At 46.0% G+C, this 20,916-nt stretch overlaps 1 protein-coding gene across 2 annotated transcripts in view; it reads right to left on the reverse strand.

Moving 5' to 3' along the window:
• Nucleotides 1-894: 894 nt before the first annotated feature.
• The window catches only part of LOC106565807 (inositol hexakisphosphate kinase 2), a 33,267-nt gene continuing 13,245 nt past the window's right edge, over nt 895-20,916 (reverse strand). Inside the window, exons 2-7 of one of the 2 annotated variants that reach the window (XM_014133363.3) lie at nt 8,810-8,951; nt 6,183-6,580; nt 4,086-4,290; nt 3,423-3,577; nt 2,870-3,045; nt 895-2,722 (exon numbers count right to left, since the gene is read on the reverse strand). In XM_014133363.3, the coding sequence (XP_013988838.1) occupies nt 2,168-2,722; nt 2,870-3,045; nt 3,423-3,577; nt 4,086-4,290; nt 6,183-6,420 (1,329 nt within the window). In that variant the 5' untranslated portion in view covers nt 6,421-6,580; nt 8,810-8,951 and the 3' untranslated portion in view covers nt 895-2,167. Of the gene's footprint in view, nt 2,723-2,869; nt 3,046-3,422; nt 3,578-4,085; nt 4,291-6,182; nt 6,605-8,809; nt 8,952-20,916 lie in introns of both variants that reach the window. The other variant, XM_014133362.3, reaches the window with a different exon arrangement.

The raw sequence follows: 20,916 nt of genomic DNA on the forward strand, positions 1-20,916 counted from the left end.
GGGAATTCCAGCCTGAATTCTTAGATGTTATCGAAGAGAGCAGTCTGACCCTGTGGTCAGGTCTTTCCCCCTGACCAAGCAGGTGGTGGTGGGACTGCATCATGATGGACATTATGGAGCTGCAGTTCTCCAAACTAATCCTGGATTAAATCTTTCATAAATGTGCTGGCACTTTGAGGCATTCCCAGTCCTCACTCACCCACACAACCTTTCCCCTCCATCAAATAAATGTAAACTAAGAGCATTGCCAGCTTTCTATTATAAATCAGGGGTTACACTAGTTTTCCATGTAAAAACATGAAGAGCCATTACAACCAATTGGATTTGGTGTGTCAAAAGGGAGTACGTTTTACAGTAAATGTGTTGGAGTAAATTAGTAGATTTCATTGGTTCCAAAAAGACACAAGTGACATTTCAATCAATTAATTTTTTTAAACTTATGGGGGTTAAAGCCGAAATCAGCATAAGGTGAAACGGCACCACTGTTCGTCCCCTACGTCTTTATTCTTTTGTTGAAACAGAGGAGCGACTGGCAGCGCTGTGATTTAAAAAAAAGTATTGCAGTACATATTATGGTGTTCTATCGGGCGTGCAATGATGTACGAGGGAAGTAAGTGTTTGTTGTTTGAAGTAACTTCTTTGTTGTTGTAATATACCAAACTGATGTGGCAGTTTCACCAACAGTGGATTCCAGCAAGATGGCTGTTTTACTGTAGAAGCAGAAAACACTAGCAATACAAGTTGTTTTACTCTTCTGTAAAATGTCACTTACCGTTACACCCCTTAGGCACTCAACCCATTGCTGGCTGTTGTCTGGATTTAGTGAGATGAAGCCCGACATCACTGTATAACACAGTATTAGCACACAAAGGGATAGAATTAGAGAGCAGAGCATTTGCCACAACCAAAAATTGTTTTATTTCTCCAACAAAATGTGGACAAGACAGATATAAGATAGGAGGTATCTGAACATAAAACAACAATATTAATTAATAATCAGATTAATAACATGGAATGTAGTCTATCTCCATTCACTTTCTTTTTTACATGTTTTAGTTTAAGAAACATGTCAAATAAATAGATTTACAGGTACCTGACTAAATAAAGGAAACACTTGTGTAAATGAGGGATACGAAGTATATTGAAAGCAGGTGCTTCCACACAGGTGTGCTTCCTGAGTTAATTAAGCAATTAACATCCCATCATGCTTAGGGTCATGTATGAAAATGCCCAGTTGCCCACTAGTTTGGCTACCATGGCTAGAAGAGATCTCAGTGACTTTGAAAGAGGGGTTGCAAAGGAGCACAGGGGGTGTATAGGGTGTGTGTGTGTATTTTAGTAGAATTTTTTTCTTTTGTGTGTGTGTCTCAGTCACCAGATTTCAACCCAACTGAACACTTATAGGAGATTCCGGAGCAGCACATGAGACAGCGTTTTACACCACCATCAATAAAAAAACAAATTATGGAATTTATTGTGGAAGAATAGTGTCGCATCCCTCCAATAGAGTAGAATCTATGCCAAGGCGCATTGAAGCTGTTCTGGCTCGTGGTGGCCCATAAAGACACTTTATGTTGGTGTTTCCTTGATTTGGGCAGTTACCTGTAAAAGGCCTCTATGTAATCTAATAGCTATCTGAATATACTGCAGTCTCTCCTTTGAATCCAAAGGGAACGGGATGGCAAAATAAACTGGTATAGTAGAAAAATGGAAGATGTTTTCCCTTAGCAACTTTAATTTCACACAGGTACAGCAGTTTCTCTCTTTTTCTTTCTCAAATCTGCCCCATCAGTAGCACACATCAACATCAGTGCATGTGTTTGTGTGTATATAAGGCAGCAGGAACTGTTGAAATCCGTGCTTGCGGTCATTGACTTCCTTATACTGGGTAAAATAACCAAGTTTGTAAAAGAGTAAGCAGATAAGGGTGACAACTCACTGAGTTAACTAAACTGAAGATCGCAAATGTCTCTTTAAACATGAACCATCAGGGCCCTTTTCATCCCCCACGGACACAAAAAACAACACCCAAAAGAAGCACCAAGAACAGAAACAAGGACCTTGTGGAAAACAGGCTACAGCAATGTTCAGCATGCCCCTAAGGCCAGCCTCTGTAGTCCAGTGTGATGTTTCTTCCATGAGTACAAAAGAGAGAAGGGAGACTGTTTTAGTCTGTGCTGTGGTCCTCCAGCTTGGAGATGATGGCGATGAGGTTCTGCAGACCAAAGATGTAGCCACTGTCCTGGCCCTCGTGCACCACACTGTCCTCCACAAAGTCGGGGCAGGTGGTGTGGGCAAAGTCAATCATCCTCACGTCCACTGCCGGGTCAGGGCCTGTATCAGATCGGGCTGCCAGGCACCCACCGCCAGCGCTACCACTACTACTGCGGGGAAACCCAAACGCACCTGCCTCTTCATCTTCATCCTCTTCCACTTCCTCCTCAGACAGACCGTCCTCGGGGGCCCTGTGTGCGTGTGTGCAGGGCGGCTCGCCGTCATAGATGATCAGTAGGGAGGAGGAATAGAAGCGGTAGGACTCACAGCTCTCCAGGGCTGCCTGCATCTCCCTGAGCCTCCGCAGCACCGGGGAGAGCAGCTCACGCCGCAGACGCCGCCCGTCATGGAAGAACTGGAACAAGGCTTCCTTAAAGCCCGACAGGGTCAGTTTACGCCCAATGTATTTATCCATGAACATGAGCTGACCCGAGTCTGACTGGTATACCTGAGAAAGAGGTAGGAGATGGAGGGGTTCAGAAATTCATTTTTCTTCTGAACTAAAACTAAGCAAATGCCTCCCCAATAGATCATGTCAGGCTCTTCAATTCTGCCCCATCCCCATCAATAACACACAAGTTAACATTGTGCCCACCTGCATGCCACAGAGGCGTACTCCGATGGAGGCAGAGGTGCTTTGCTGGCACTTGCGGATTTGCATGACCTTCTTCTCCTCGGACACGTTGTCACCGTGCTGCCGCGTGCCCATCTTCAGGTCCAGCACACACGGAACCGTGTGTCGCCACGTCAGGTTCTCCAGCAGGATGAATCCTAGGAAGGGGTCCTGAGTCAAGGAGCCTTTGGCCACAGGAGAATCACATGTTCTAATGGACCTGGTTGGAGACAACTCTCCACTAATGTAGTAGGAAGACCTGACTCCCTCTCAGCGGACACTAATTCATCAGATGGACCCGACACAAATCCATCTTTAGCTTTTCCTCACATCAATCTACTTCACTTACAAACACAAAGATGTCACAAGTACATTATATGTAAGATTGTGAGGCTACATTGGGCACAAAATTCTGCAGCGTGAAGAAATAGGCAGTAGCACACAGTAATAAGATCAGGTACAGTACATGGAAAACCCCTGCAGGTAGGGGCTGGATGGCCTGATGTTTAGAGTAGTTGTGGTAATGAAAGGATACTGTACTGGTTGCGGTGCTTGGCGTTCTCCTTCATCCTCTGCAGGTGTTTCTGTTGGAGTTGGAGTCTCCAGGGGTTGTGTTGGATGGCGTTGCTGCCTTCTAGAGGCACCTCCTCCTGCTGCAGCCACTCCAGCTCCTCCTCCTCATGCTTATGACTGGGGGAGAGAGGGGAGTCAGGAGGGGTGGAGAGCAGGGAGGGAGTCTCCCTATTGTACCATTAAGTTTACGTTCTAGAACCTTTGATACAATGTGTCTCAACATAGGTGTCAGGTAATGTTATATGGAAGGTACATGACAAAGATCGGCATATTATAAGTGTATGTATGCTTGGTCAGATTGCATCAACTTCGACTGTCCTGTCGCTTCCCTACCCTTTACCCTTCCCCTTGTGCTCTGCCCCTCCTGGCCTGGCGATCAGGGCTCTGTTCCATAACCATCTGGCTCTAACTAACCCCAGCCTGGCCACACCATCATCTACTCACATCAGATGGGTCCTGCCTGCTTGTATTTCAGAGTGCTTTCTGTGTTAGTGTGTGTCTGTCAGTTATGTGTTAGTGATTGCGTGTGTTCACCATAACGATCACCAACTCTGGTGCCCTGCATGTCTCTTCATCAGTGTCACAGTAAGTCTCCGTAACAGCGTTTCAATCTGTCTCGTCTCACCTCTTGTCCTTGTCTTCGTGTGAGTCCAGCAGACTCCGGGCAGACAGCTGCTTGTTGCCCCAGTGCAGCATCTTGCTATATGGCTCGCTGTTGACCGACAGATCTATATTCTCCAGGTGCCCAACCCCAGAGTCACTGTGCAGGGGGTACGCTATGAGACACAGGTTGCCCTCCTCATCCTCTTCAAAACCCACAGATACCACACCTGAGAGAGAGAGAGAGAGGGGAAAGGAAGAAGACAAACTCGTAAGATATCAACCTCATAGAAACAGCAATGGTTCTTTTGACTGTCTCTGGATGAAACACTATTTTCATTTCTCAGCAGCAAACAAGGAACTGCGAAGTATTTGGAGTCTTACCCCCAACTATTTTTGCTCTCCAGCATTTTTTTAAAAACATTTTTTTACTTACAGAGCCTCTGCCCTGGCTTCTCTCAACCTGATCAAAGGATCTGGACAAACAACTTTATAACAAACAGAGATACAGATCTCCCAACTCCACAGAGACACAGAGAGAGAAGCAGAGGGTGATATGGGGCATGGAGACAACAAATAGAGGCTGTGACATTATGGAAATCTTGTATATATTTGTGAACATGATGTTGTTGTGTAAACACACACACAGTATATTACCACTCATGCAGAAAAGGAAAGTCACTGAAACAGAAACCACACAAGGCTCAAGCAGATGCAGTTAAAAATCGGATTTATTTGAAGTGATTTGAGCTGGTTTCTCCAACCATTATAGCAGTAATATTATTACACAGTAAATAAATCAAACATCTTAAAACACACTGTCACCAACACAAGAGTACCAAAAACCACAAATCATGTAAACCTATGCATATTGCCTTACAACAAGTTGTACAGTGAGAGAACAGCACAGCAACATACATAGTGTCTGTAGATGGACCAGACGGATGAACTCAAAGCCTATTTCAATCCCTCAGTCACTCTGACGTCATTCTGCCCATCCCTCATTAGACATCCCCCACCCGGCCCCATTCAAAACCCCCCCAACTCCCTCACCCAGCCACCCAATCTCTCTGTGGGGATGATTCCCCTCTGGGGGTGGGATGCATAGAACACAACAGCTGCAAATTGACATGGAAGGGTACAGTAGCGCAAATCGAAAACAGTTGAAGATGAAAAAGTGAGATAAAGTCTAGGATTCATTGGCTCCTATAGGATCAGAACACATTTTGTGGTGTGAGTATATGAGATCCAAAGCAACTGAGTATCAAGCCACAGCCTTGTTTTAGAATATTTAAAAGGAGGTAGAAAGCCCCTGGTTTACACACACAGGTTTACCTTTCACTTGTCTGTCAGGTACTAAAGACAAACAGCTGCAGTGACCCGTAGTGTTAGATAACCCACTGTTAAAGGGCTAAACAGCGGAGGGGAGACGCAGCACTGGTGGTAAACAGTGAGAGTTAACAAGATATGGTGGACGTTAGGACCCTGCCTTCTGAACCTCAAGACTTAGATACTGATGTCATTGTATGATGGATTTAACCCTCTCCTTGCTGAATTATTTCTGAAAATGTTAGAAAGAATTTCTCTCTGTGTGCGCACACACACTAAACCGGTCTTCATGCGTACTATACTGCATTCTACCTGCTCTGCATGCTCTCTGGGCAGAGAAACACATCTCCTACCTGTCTGTGACTTACCTCCAATGCTTCTACACACAGGACAGCACACCCTGGTGGTGCTCCACTGCTACAGCGCCCTCCTGTGGCCAGATCCAACAGCACCGCCTACCGCACAGCATCCTGGCTGGCTGCAAAGTCCTAACCTGGGCCTTAGAGAATTGACAGAACCCACCTGATCCATCTGTGAAGGGACACCGTTCGACTCCCTAAAAACACCCTACACCATAAAACCATGCACTAACATGGACCGTGAACAAGGAAAAGTGCATAGAAAAAAATGCAAGCACCTGCAATAATAAGCTAACCTATTTTCCAATCACATTCCATACCAATCAGGAAATAGCGAGAGTGGGAATGGGATATGGTCAAAAGAGACAGACAGCCCAGTCACACACAGTAGATGGCAGTGGAAGTGTGGTAGAGGTTAGGGGGTACAGTCTTACCTCGGTACTGGGGGGTGAACTTCCTCATGGCGCTGGGTAGGCTCTTGTAGAACTGGTGCTCTTGGGGGATGAGGGGCTTGCAAATGGTCTGCTCTCCAAAACGCAGCACGCAGCAGTGGCCCCCCACCTGGTGCATGAAGGGCTCAAGCGGGACTCCTTTCTCCAGATAGTGTTGTAGCTGATGCTGCGTTTGCTGCTGCTTGGCCTGCATGGTCTGAGCCTCCACGGCCGGACTCATTCTCCACTGACCCTGATCCGGAGCACAGTGACGCCACGCACATTAGCCTCCCTCCTCAGGGACACTGCGCAGCAGGGCTGTCGGACGACCACCCACGCAGACTCTGTTGATGTTTATTTTGATCCCTCCTTTCCTGATCTCTCCTCTGTGCAGGAGGATTCTGCAAGACGAAAACAAAGAGTGACTGGAAGGAGGAAGAGAGAGAGAAAGAGAAATATCAGCTCAGCGTTGGTCAATCTTAAATCCCGTTTTTCCTCCTGGCCTTAGAAAGTAGGCAGAGAGGTGTAGGAACAGCACGTCCTTTGTGTCCTGAGGTTGAAAATGAAGGTCTGTTCTGCAGAGTGTGGTCTGAGTGAGACACAGCCTGACTGAAAGTCTCGCCTGCTGCCCACTGAAACCCTTCTGACACTGACAGCCTGCGCTCGCTCGGACTGGTAAAAAACTCACAAGCACAAAAACAGACCCGCCCACTCAGCCCACTTCCACCAATCACAAGCAAGTTGTTGGGTGGTACCCATTGAGGGAAGAGAGCAAGCAAACAAAGAGGGATGGAAGGGGATTGGGGGAGGGGAGAGAGAAAAAAGGAAAGAAGCAGAGAGAGGGGGGAGGGATGAAGGCAGAGCTGAACTCCGCTGTATGACAGAAGCCTTTTAACAACCTCACTCAACAAGCTGCATTTTCTCATTCAGACCAACGGCTGAGAGGGTGAGACTGGTGGTCAAATAATGCCGACCCAGTGCCCACATACAGTCTAGCACCACATACAGCCATTTGACATTTGCAAAGACAGTCAAATATGTCACAAACACACTGGTAAACACAGTAACAAATGGTTTGCATTATGACAAATAACATTGAGCCACATAATGTTGATTATAGAACAAACAGCAGTCTGGTACAAATAATGGTGTCAGTTAAGGTAAGGGTAGTCTCAAGGGCAACATAAAACATAATAAAACAGTGTTTGTTGTCTTCCAGATTCCTCTGACGATAAACTGCCAACATTGCCTATAACTACTAGCTAGGCAAAACATGCTGACTGGGAGCAGGGCCCTGTACAGCAGAAAGAGTCAGTGAATAGCGAGAGAACAGGGAGTGATTGTGTTTCCTGAGCTGCAGGGTGGACACTAATCCTTCCCTTCGTGGTAGCCTAGGCTAATCTGTTTCAAGAAGGGAGAACATACCAACTCCTCATTCACAGAATTGCCAGTCACAACAGGACAGGCATTCCATGGAAAAGGACCCATGAGCACCAACATGTGAAGTTCATTGGAGCATACCAAATTGCGTGTCAAATGAAAGCTAAGAGTCTATATTTTTGTGAAATTAAGTCATAGAAGTATCAAGTAATGGTAGACCTAGCAATGAGTTAAAATTACTATATCCATTTTGTTTATGAATGATTAATTCAAACTCTTACCAAAAAATATATTAAAGGGAATTACTGCAACTGAATTGGATACAATGGGAAATCATAATAGTCAAACCACAGTTGGGTCTTCTACAGTTCTCCCTCTTTCATACTGTTATGTTCAGCAACCCCTCCCCCTCTCCGTCTGTCTCTCTCTCCAGTTAAATGTCACCTCTCCCAGCTCTTACAGACACCTAACCATGAGTCCCCTCTCTTTCCATTTACTGTGAGCATCAGCACCGACCGACACCGACCGACACCGACGTCCAAAAGTAGTTGAAAGTTGGTCAGTCCACCATGGCCTTGATGTTAACGTCCACAGACGGACCAAATCTGAACCTATCATAGATGTATGTTTCACAAGTTTGGATAGCACAGTGCAGTACAGTGAGTAGAGCACAATAGAGTAGTCTTATACAATGCAGCAGTACAGTACATTGTAATGTTAACATCAAGCCATTGTAATGTACTGTACTGCCATGTACACCACTGTTCTGTATTGTACTCTGCTATGCTGCACTGTGATGACCAAACTTGTGAAACATGAGGAGAATGACAAACATAATTATGCTTTTCTGTGTAGTACAGACCAGGGACCCACGATGTAATCGCATTACCATAATTCTGTTACAAGGTGTAAATCCACTTCACTTACTGTAGTTCAATAACCAAAATAGATGTTTTCTAAGCTAAGGTGCCACGTCATAGCTGACTTCCCAGTCTTTCAGCAGACATTTCAATCTTCATTCGGAGCAGATATTTAACAGAGTTTTTGGTCACATAAAAACCTGAATAAGATTTTATTGTAATTCCATTAAAGTTCTTCCACTAAATGAGTTTTTGTAAAATTTTCTGTGGAAATTGTTAAAAGCAGTGAGACTGTGCATAAAGTTGCATGGTTTGTTCAACTTTGGAAAAAATGGTTTTGTTTGGCATACATTTTAAAAGTGAAAACGTGTCAAAGTGTAATTCTGTTACCGTGGAATTGCCAGTAGGGTGTGTGTGCCCGCGTGCCTGGCCCAGTAGCAGAGGAGGGGATAGACACTGGCTGGTTCTCCTCAGATCACAGGCAGTAGCAGCAATCCCCACAGTAATATCTCTAATCCAGCATCCTGGAAAACTACAGGGAAGAAATGGGGGAAATGGAAAAAAAACAGGAACTAAAACACACAGACAAACACAGGTTGACAGCACAAGGCACAAAGGGACTGTCAGGTAGGCAACACACAACCACATTATACAACACTAAAGAAGCAATACACTGACACTGCTCTGGCTTTGTCGCTTGACCAATCATCTCTGACCTGAACATTGGTCAATATCCATGCCAACGGTAGCCTATTGCCAGCAGACATGCTGACTTTGGCCTAGACTTTGCAGACACTTGCAAGACTTTAGGGAGGGGCACAAGAATGTCAGAGAGAGCGAGAGAGAGAGCGTGAGAGAGATGCTAGTGGACTTGCTGAAGAGCAGTAGCGCGGCATGGGGCCGTTAGTGAGGTAGATTGTTTAATGCCCTGAGTGTTCCTGTCGTGTGTTCCAGAGAGACAAAGACACAGCGATCTGCTGACAATAGGAGCACAGAGCTCAGGGAAGTGGTCCTTTTCACCTCCACACAGTCTCCATAGAACACACACACACACACACACATACACACACACACACACACACACACACACACACACACACACACACACACACACAGCCCCAAATGACACGTCTTGCCAATAATGTCTGACCTACTGGCAAATAACATTCTCACTCCAATGGTCATTGCCAGCACTGCAGACATGTTGACTTTGGCCTGAACTTTGAAGAGACTTGCAAGACTTTAAGGGAGGGGCACAACAATGGACTCAATGGTTTTTGAGGGAAATATCCTCAGGAGACCCCAAAATGGATTAGAAGCCTCCAGCCCACAGAGCTAGACAGGATCAGGATGACATTCTACCCTATGGAGCTGTGACTGACTGACATGCTGAAGTAGTTGTGGATGTCCTATCAAACTAATGGTATGGAGGTACAAATAAGTTGACAAAAACATCTGTCTACAGCCCTCAAACGCATATCTGGACCTCGAAGCCAGTTCCACTGCATTTTTTTTTTTTTTTTTAATCAGGGACTGATTTAGACCTGGGACACCAAGTGGGTGAAATGAATTACCAGGTAGAACAGAAAACCTGCAGGCTCCGGACCTCGTAGGGTAAGAGTTGAATACTCCTGGTCTACAGTGACACTGAGAGTCTGACAGGTCTGCTGTTCAGCTGGGGTTGTCACCATGCTAGTTTCTCACGGCTGCATGAGGAACGACAGAGGTCGGGTTGTGGTGGAATGTCAGAGAGCCTCGGACAGAATGTCTTAGAGTATGGTGGTGGGCACATTGTGGTGCTGGAGTGCTCATAGGGGGCAGGAGGTGGGCAAGGTTAGTTTCATACTAACATGAGGCCAGGGGTACTGGCACGTTGGGCAGAGCAGAACAGAGGAGTAACTGGAGTGGTGCTAATATGTAGGTGCTGAGTGACTTCAGACAGAAGGGAGGAACTACTGTAGTGAACCCAGAGAGCAGCCTGGGGCTATGAAGGGACACATGGACAAAGGCTGTAGCTCGTAAACAAGCAAGCTAGCACTGTAGGCAGAACTGAGCTTAACTCCAAAACATCCTGGATTTGTAAAGCTACTTCTAGGAATGTGTAAGGCCTATATTTTAAGTGCTTTAGAACATACAGTGCATTCGGAAAGTATTCAGACCCCTTGACTTTTGTTTTTAATGATACAGCCTTATTCTAAAAATATATATTTTTATTTCCCCCCCCTCCTCAATCTACACACAATACCCCATAATGACAAAGCAAATAAAAGGTTTAGAAATTTTGGCTAATTGATTAAAAATTAAACAAACTTAAAAATATTACATTTACATAAGTATTCAGACCCTTCACTCAGTACTTTGTAGAATCACCTTTGGCATTGATTACAGCCTAGAGTCTTCTTGGGAATGACGCTACAAGCTTGGTACACCTGCATTTGGGGAGTTTCTCCCATTCTTCTCTGCAGATCCTCTCCATCTCTGTCAGGTTGGATGGGGAGCATCGCTGCACAGCTATTTTCAGGTCTCTCCAGAGATGTTCAATCGGGTTCAAGTCCAGGCTCTTGCTGGGCCACTCAAGGACGTGTCCTGAAGCCATCCTGCATTGTCTTGGCTGTTTGCTAAGGGTCGTTGTCCTGTTGGAAGGTGAACCTTCAGAGCGCTCCGACTGGGGTGGAGCAGGTTTTCATCAAGGATCTCTCTGTACTTTGCTCGTTCATCTTTCCCTCAATTCTGACTAGTCTCCCAGTCCCTGTCACTAAAAAACATCCCCACAGCATGATGCTTCCACCACCATGCTTCACTGTAGGGATGGTGCCAGGTTTCCTCCAGATGTGACGCTTGGCATTAAGGCCAAAGAGTTCAATCTTGGTTTCATCAGACCAGAGAACCTTGTTTTTCATGGTCTGAGTCCTTTAGGTGCCTTTTGGCAAACTCCAAGCAGGGTGTGATGTGACTTTTACTGAGGAATGGCTTCCATCTGGCCACTACCATAAAGGCCTGATTGGTGGAGTGCTGCAGAGATGGTTGTCTTTCTGGAAGGTTCTTCCATCTCCATAGAGGAACTCACCTCCCTGACCAAGGACCTTCTCCCCCGAGAAGGGCAGCCAGCTCTAGGAAGAGTCTCTGTGGATCCAAACTTCTATTTAATAATGATGGGGACCTTCAATGCCGCAGAAATGTTTTGGTACCCTTCCCCAGATCTGTGCCTCGACACAATCCTGTCTCAGAGCTTTACAGACAATTCCTTCAACCTCATGGCTTGGATCTTGCTCTGACAAGTTCCGTCAACTGTGGGACCTTATATAGACAGGTGTGCAGTGTGCCTTTCCAAATCGTGTTCAAATCAATTGAATTTATTTTTAATATATTTGCAAACATTCCTAAAAACCTGTTTTTGCTTTGTCATTATGGGGTATTGTGTGTAGATTCAATTGTTTCCACCCCCCACCTCATAAATCTATATAAGAATAAGGCTGTAACATAACAAAATGTGGAAAAAGCCAAGGGGTCTGAATACTTTCCGAATGCACTGTATTTAGAATGGAATAGATAGGCTACAGGTGTAGTAGGCGTCTTAAGGCAGAAGTAATACCACTGACTGACTGTACACAAGGACAAACGCCACAACACACCTCTGCTGACCTGTCTCCTCCCACTCTTGCTGGGCTGTTTCAGGAAGAAGGCTCAGCTGGCTCACCTCAGTGTCAGCCTATTCCCCAGACGGACAGATGACGGATCAGTCCAGATTACATCAGATCAGTGTGCTGCTGACCAAGTCTTTACAGGTCACCACGTAAGCCCCCTGTAAAATACCAAAGAGCTACCGGCTATTCAGAGACTAATACATAGCTCCCTCCAAACAAACACACATTTAGACACGTAGACAGACATACACACACGCAGACAGACATGCACAGAGTCATGCAGAAACATGCACACAGACTACACTAAATAGGCTCAGAATGCTTTATCACGCACTGTACCAACATTCTCTGCACAAGTTTATAAACACGAACAAGCTACACGCACATGAGAGGTAACAGGTCCATAAATACCAGCATTGACACCAGAGTGCAACGGGTGACATTTGATCACTTCAGCCATCCGGACACAGCTGCATTACCTTGGCTACAGATGTGCCCACAGCCCACACACACCACACACAAATCCTCTAAAACCTATCCATGGCATGCATGAAGGGGGTCACTGACCTTTCTCATTGGCTATGTCAAGTTGCCAATGAGAGATGCCAACCTATTTGACCCACTTCGGAGGGCATCATGCTAAGGCTGCAGGCAAGCAGAAACGTTAATTCTCTTCCTAAATTGACTGACTCTAAATGGAATTTACCCCTCCCTGGATTCCTACAAAACAGCCAAGCCCATCCAAAGCCCCCCTCTTAATGTCTTCTAATCTAAGCCACTGCAGTACGTGAGTCAATCTGTGTCAGAGCTGAGTAATGCCAAACACAGCATCATAACGGCACCCACCCACACACACACGCAGCATCATAACGGCACCCACCCACACACACAGCATCATAACAGCACCCACCCACCCACCCACATACACAGCATCATAACAGCACCCACCCACACACACAGCATCATAACGGTACCCACCCACACCCACACACAGCATCATAACGGCACCCACCCCCACAGCATCATAACGGCACCCACCCCCACAGCATCATAACGGCACCCACACACACAGCATCATAACGGCACCCACCCCCACAGCATCATAACGGCACCCACCCCCACAGCATCATAACGGCACCCACACACACAGCATCATAATGGCACCCACCCCCACAGCATCATAACGGCACCCACCCACACACACTAAGGCTGGGCGATATAATATATAATATATTTTGGCCATATCACAGTACTTAAAAAAAATAAGCTATTTTATGTTTTTTTTTATAATAAAAGTACTACATTTGCTTTATGAGTAGTGCGTGACCCTAGGGTGGCAACACATACATTCTAAGTGATTTCAATGGGTCTTTTGCCATTCTGATTGAACAGTATAAAACAATTCAACCCCCCCAAAAAGTCATATTTTTCATCAATTTCTGCACAATGCAAATAGCTCGGCCCAATTGAGGTAGTATGTACATGAATGTATAGTTAAAGTGACTATGCATATATGATAAACAGAGAGTAGCAGCAGCATAAAAGAGGGGTTGGGGGGGCACACAATGCAAATAGTCCAGGTAGCCATTTGATTACCTGTTCAGGAGTCTTATGGCTTGGGGGTAAAAACTGTTGAGAAGCCTTTTTGTCCTAGACTTGGCACTCCGGTACCGCTTGCCATGCGGTAGTAGAGAGAACAGTCTATGACTGGGGTGGCTGGGGTCTTTGACAATTTTTAGGGCCTTCCTCTGACGCCGCCTGGTGTAGAGGTCCTGGATGGCAGGCAGCTTAGCCCCAGTGATGTACTGGGCCGTATGCGCCACCCTCTGTAGTGCCTTGCGGTCAGAGGCTGAGCAATTGCCGTACCAGGCAGTGATGCAACCAGTCAGGATGTTCTTGATGTTGCAGCTGTAGAACCTTTTGATGATCTCAGGACCCATGCCAAATCTTTTTAGTTTCCTGAGGGCGAATAGGCTTTGTCGTGCCATCTTCACGACTGTCTTGGTGTGTTTGGACCATTCTAGTTTGTTGTTGATCTGGACACCAAGGAACTTGAAGCCCTCAACCTGCTCCACTGCAGCCCCGTCGATGATAATGGGGGCGTGCTCGGTCCTCCTTTTTTTGTAGTCCACAATCATCTCCTTAGTCTTGGTTACGTTGAGGGATAGGTTGTTATTCTGGCACCACCCGGCCAGGTCTCTGACTTCCTCCCTATAGGCTGTCTCGTCATTGTCGGTGATCTGGTCTACCACTGTTGTGTCGTCTGCAAACTTAATGGTGTTGGAGTCGTGCCTGGCCATGCAATCGTGGGTGAACAGGGAGTACAGCAGGGGACTAAGCACGCACCCCTGGGGAGCTCCAGTGTTGAGGATCAGCGTGGCAGATGTGTTGCTACCTATCCTCACCGTCTGGGGGCGACCTGTCAGGAAGTCCAGGATCCAGTTGCAGAGGGAGGTCTTTAGTCCCAGGATCCTTAGCTTAGTGATGAGCTTTGAGGGTACTATGGTGTTGAATGCTGAGCTGTAGTCAATGAATAGCATTCTCACATAACTATTCCTTTTGTCCAGGTGAGAAAGGGCAGTGTGGAGTGCAATAGAGATTGCATCATCTGTGGATCTGTTTGGGTGGTATGCAAATTGGACTGGGTCTAGGGTTTCTGGGATAATGGTGTTGATTTGAGACATTACCAGCCTTTCAAAGCACTTCATGGCTACGGACGTGAGTGCTACGGGTCGGTAGTCATTTAGGCAGGTTGCCTTTGTGTTCTCAGGCACAGGGACTATGGTGGTCTGCTTGAAACATGTTGCTATTACAGACTTAAATCAGGGACATGTTGAAAATGTCAGTGAAGACACCTGCCAGTTGGTCAGCACATGCCCGGAGCACCCATCCTGGTAATCCGTTTGGCCCCACAGCCTTGTGTATGTTGACCTGTTTAAAAAGGTCTTACTCACGTCAGCTACGGAGAGCGTGTTCACACAGTCGTCCGGAACAGCTGATGCTCTCATCCATGCCTCAGTGTTGCTTGCCTCGACGCGAGCATAGAAGTGATTTAGCTCGTCTGGTAGGCTCGTGTCACTGGGCAGCTCGTGGCTGTGCTTCCCTTTGTAGTCTGTAATAGTTTGCAAGCCCTGACACATAAGACAAGCGTCGGAGCCGGTGTAGTATGATTCAATCTTAGCCCTGTATTGACGCTTTTCTTGTTTGATGGTTCGTCGCAGGGCATAGCAGGATTTCTTATAAACTTCTTGTAAACTTCCGGGTTAGAGTCTGCACCTTGAAAGCGGCAGCTCTACCCTTTAGCTCAGTGCGAATGTTGCCTGTAATCCATGGCTTCTGGTTGGGGTATGTACGTAGAGTCACTATGGGGACGACATCCTCGATGCACTTATTGATAAAGCCAGTGACTGATGTGGTGCACTCCTCAATGCCATCGGAAGAATCCCGGAACATTCCAGTCTGTGATAGCAAAACAGTCCTGTAGTTTAGCATCTGCCTCATCTGACCACTTTTTTATAGTGCTTTATGGTGCTTCCTGCTTTAAAGTTTGCTTGTAAGCAGGAATCCGGAGGCTAGAGTTGTGGTCGGATTTACCAAATGGAGGGCGAGGGAGAGCTTTGTAGAGCTTTAGTGCCAGCATCTGTCTGTGGTGGTAAATAAACAGCCACGAAAAGTATAGCTGAAAACCCTCTAGGCAAGTAGTGTGGCCTGCAATTTATCACAATATACTCTACTTCAGGCGAGCAAAATCTAGAGACTTCCTTAGATTTCGTGCACCAGCTGTTGTTTACAAATATGTACAGACCGCCACCCGTCTTACCGGAGTGTGCTGTTCTATCTTGCCGGTACAGAGTATATCCAGCTAGCTGAATATCCATGTCGTCATTTAGCCACGATTACGTGAAACATAGGATATTACAGTTTTTGATGTCCCGTTGGTAGGATATTCGTGATCGTACCTCGTCTAATTTATTGTCCAATGATTGCGCGTTGGCGAGTAGTATTGACGGTAACGGCAGCTTTCTCCGGGTCCTGACGAGGCATCCGGCTCTTTGTCCTCTGTACCTGCGCCGCTTCCTCTTGCAAATAACGGTGATGTCGGCCCTGTTGGGCGTTTGGAGAATGTCCTGTGCGTCCTCCTTGTTGTAGAAAAAATCTTAGTCTAATCCGAGGTGAGTGATCGCTGTCCTGATATCCTGTAGGTTCATGCAGGTGTCCTGTAGGTTCATGCTCTACAACATTCGCAGAGTACGACCCTGCCTCACACAGGAAGCGGCGCAGGTCCTATTCCAGGCACTTGTCATCTCCCGTCTGGATTACTGCAACTCGCTGTTGGCTGGGCTCCCTGCCTGTGCCATTAAACCCCTACAACTCATCCAGAATGCCGCAGCCCGTCTGGTGTTCAACCTTCCCAAGTTCTCTCACGTCACCCCGCTCCTCCGCTCTCTCCACTGGCTTCCTGTTGAAGCTCGCATCCGCTACAAGACCATGGTGCTTGCCTACGGAGCTGTGAGGGGAACGGCACCTCCGTACCTTCAGGCTCTGATCAGGCCCTACACCCAAACAAGGGCACTGCGTTCATCCACCTCTGGCCTGCTCGCCTTCCTACCTCTGAGGAAGCACAGTTCCCGCTCAGCCCAGTCAAAACTGTTCGCTGCTCTGGCACCCCAATGGTGGAACAAGCTCCCTCACGACGCCAGGACAGCGGAGTCAATCACCACCTTCCGGAGACACCTGAAACCCCACCTCTTTAAGGAATACCTAGGATAGGATAAAGTAATCCTTCTAACCCCCCCCCCCCCTTAAAAGATTTAGATGCACTATTGTAAAGTGGTTGTTCCACTGGATATCATAAGGTGAATCCACCAATTTGTAAGTCGCTCTGGATAAGAGCGTCTGCTAAATGACTAAAATGTAAATGTAAATATCCAGAAGCTCTTTTTTGCCGTACGATACGGTGGCAGAAACATGTACAAAATAAGTTACAAATAACACGAAAAAAAACCCCCACATAATAGCACAATTGGTTGGGCGCCTGTAAAACTGCTGCCATTTCTTTCGGCGCCATTTTAAAGAGAGTTATCAGCCTCAGAAATTGCAGCTCAAATAAATTATTCAGAGTTCAAGTAACAGACAACATCAACTGTTCAGAGGAGACTGTGTGAGTCAGGCCTTCATGGTCAAATTGCTACAAAGAAACCACTACTAAAGAACACCAATAAGAAGACGAGACTTGCTTGGGCCAAGAAACACGAGCAATGGACATTAGACCGGTGGAAATCTGTTCATTGGTCTGATTTTCCAAATTTGAGATTTTTGTGAGGTGCAGAGTAGGTTGAACGGGTGATCTCTGGATGTGTGGTTCCCACTGTGAAGCATGGAGGTGCGATGGTGCTTTGCTGGTGAGACTGTCAGTGATTTATTTAGAATTCAAGGCACACTTAACCAGCATGGCTACCACAGCGATACGCCATCCCATCTGGTTTGCACTTAGTGGGACTATCATTTGTTTTTCAACAGGACAATGACCCAACACCTCCAGGCTGTGTAAGGGCAATTTGACCAAGAGGGAGAGTGATGGAGTGCTGCATCAGATGACTTGGCCTCCACAATCACCCAACCTCAACCCAATTGGGATGAGTTGGACCGCAGAGTGAAGGAAAAGCAGCCAACAAGTGCTTAGCATATGTGGGAACTCCTTCAAGACTGTTGGAAAAGCATTCCATGTGAAGCTAGTTGAGAGAATGCCAAGAATGTCCAAAGCTGTCATCAAGGCAAAGGGAGGTATTTAAAGAATCTCAAATATACTTTGATTTGTTTGACACTTTTTTGGTTACTACATGATTCCATGTGTTATTTCATAGTTTTGATGTCTTCACTATTATCCTACAATATAAAAAAATAGAAAAACATTTTTATTTTTTTTAACACAGGAATGAGTAGGTGTCCACTCTTGACTGGTACTGCATTTTCTCCATATCGCCCAGCCCTAGTTCCCACCCTGACTTCATATCCTGCCGGTAACCAGGATAGCAGAATTGCATCACTGGCCCCAGTTAAGGCTGTCTGGACTGGAGGACACACCCCTCATTGTTTGAGTCTTTGAAAGCAGTCTTTGGAACAAAATGTAATAAATATATTTGCTTTGAAAATAATCTAATTTTGTAATGCAGTGCGCTTCTCCTCAAGTACGTTGTTTCAATTTGCTGAGAGTTTAAATATTTGTTATTAAAAGGACAGCACCTGAACACACTGATCAGTGGTGCAAGGGTTTGCGCGACAGAGCCTCTTTCCACTAGTTTAGCCATTGCCCCCTGCTGCTAGGGGTAAACGGATGTTGGCTCCACCCCACTCCTCAGTGTTCAGTCAGTGTCCAAGAACCCAGAAAGCAGCATCTGTTCATAAACAGGGCAAGGTTACAGGGATCTAGCATACCTGTAGTGGGTGTATGATTTGTTTATGTTTGAATGTTGTGTCAAGCCATTTCCATACAGTGGCCAGGGATGCGCAGCCTCATAGCATCTTTGCAATGGAAATGAAGGCCTTAACCACAACATAGCCTGAGCCAGCAGGTCAATAGGGTCTTCTTCTGTGGAGAGGCATCTCTCTCCTGTCAACTTGACTCCCAGGGCTCTACAGTGCGACCATTTTACTCCCATATGCACCTAAATATTTTGCTGTATGACCTGGTATTTTAAGAAAAATATTAAGGATTCTAGCTTTATTACCCTTAAATATTTTTCGCTGTGCTCCTAAATATGTGTTCACCTACATTTTTCAAAATGTGCTCCTTGTCGAAAAGGTCAGCATAGAGCCCTGACACCACGGCATACATGGGTTAGCTGACAACATCACGAAAACGATTTGCACACTTCAATGTGGCATAAGTCGGTTGTGATTCTGGATGACTAGATAGATAGCAACAATGACAAGAAACTACCTAACTTTAAGTGGCTCATTTCAGCTAGTTTCATCTTGTTCTTGATACCACGTCTTGAGGTGTTTTGACTGATTTTATGTCAATGCTAATATGGCAAAAATTCACAAACTAGCTAACCAACAACTATAATGATGCATTTGAGAGACAAGTGCTCAATGTATTTATGTTTTTAATAAACAAACATTGGAGGCTAAATATATTTCACATGTTGACAACAATCTAAGACAACTCTGTTTTTCCCCAGTTGCGCACATGTCCGTGTTGTTGCTAAGCAACCAACCCTTCTGTAGGTTCGATGTGTCAAGTTGGTGTGTGTGCACCAGCCTTCCTGAGATTTCCACACCCAGAGATCTCATCTCACCACACGTGAGGTGAGAGGATGGGTGTACACATGCCTTATGGCTCATCAACACTAAATATAACCGCTCTCTCACACACACACACACCTCTCGCCCTAAATATCAGCAGTCACACACCTTATCACATGCTATTAAAAGCCTGAGCGCTGACAAACACAAAGAAATGCCACCACCACTGACGCAAACATCCCATCCATGCACGTAGCCAAGGATTGGCTCTCCTTAGGACCCATGCACTTCGTTCACGTTGTCCTGCATGCATGTTGTCCTTTGTTCATGACCAGAAAAGGAGAGCCAGTCAGTACAAGTAGCCTATCAACACCGTCCACCTATCTGCTGTGTATCAGACACTAACAGGACTAGAGGCCCAGGTAAACCAAAGGAAAGCAACATGGAGAAGATGGAAAACGATGGGGAGAGGGTTGAAAAGGGAAAATTACTTCTCTGGAGAGAAGGAGAGCAAGAGAGTCTGGACAGGCTGCCTTTGGGCCATTCAAGCTTGGCTTTTAAAGCTCCACTTGGAAATATGATCATATTAAAATAGGAAATATGATCATTGCAGGGTGACTGAGGGCTGGAATCTGCTCTCACCCTGGAAACGCAATACTTAAGTCAAGATCCTGCACAGTGCACCCTCACACACTAAAAACAGCCCAATTGTTGGGAAACAGCATTGGTGGTCTGATGTAGGTGGGTTATTAGGCTGCTGTGGCTTCATGTTGATAATAGGTTTTTGCTTCAGATGCATAGTCATTAGTCAGTGTGTGTTTTTAAAACAAGTGTGGGCAGTGAAGCAGGCTGTTGATAGAAGTTATTTAGGCAGGAGAACAGTGTGTTTTGGTGTCCTGACAAACAATTTGTGCCATGGTTCTGCATTGCAGTGCTTGTGTGAACACTTGAGGGAGAGTGCATGTGTGTCTGGATAGATCACAGAGGTAGCCCTCCCTCGCCTCTGTCTAATGAACCCGCCCAGCCAAAACTCTCCATCTGCAGCGCTTGCTGAATCACTATCAGAAAGGAAGAGCAGTGTCTGATGGTTTGAGAGACGGGGTGTCTAGCTGGCTGTTGAGGTGAGCTGGCCAGCCAGTGGATTGGGTGATGGGTGTGATGAAGGCCCCTGAGTGGGTGTTGATGGGGAAACTGGGCCTGGTCCAATGAGCAGGCCACTGAGTCCCACAGCAGACAGAAAGCTGCAGAGCACAGTGGAAAAGTACTGCAGCCTGAGTCACTGAAGAAAGCGTTCTGATGGAGCAAGACACACACACACACACACACACATATTCAGTAAACAAACCCTATAGCCTACATTCTTACAGGCAGCTAAATAGATGAATACATCCACATACAGACTGAAAATGTGCAATAACAAACCCTACAAGTAGCCTACTTTACAACAGATTCAGATCAGCTGAGAGATTTGCAATTTGCATAGACATTTTCCATATCTTAAACATAAAAGTAATTTACAATTCAAGGTCTGTGCCAATAAGTGGGGAGCTGGAATATGGTCAGTGTGTGAGTGTGTCAGATTGATGATGAGAGAGTAAATAGTAG

Source organism: Salmo salar, chromosome 12 (genome assembly GCF_965601325.2).
Source record: "Salmo salar chromosome 12, fSalSal1, whole genome shotgun sequence".
Classification (NCBI taxonomy): Eukaryota; Metazoa; Chordata; class Actinopteri; order Salmoniformes; family Salmonidae; genus Salmo; species Salmo salar.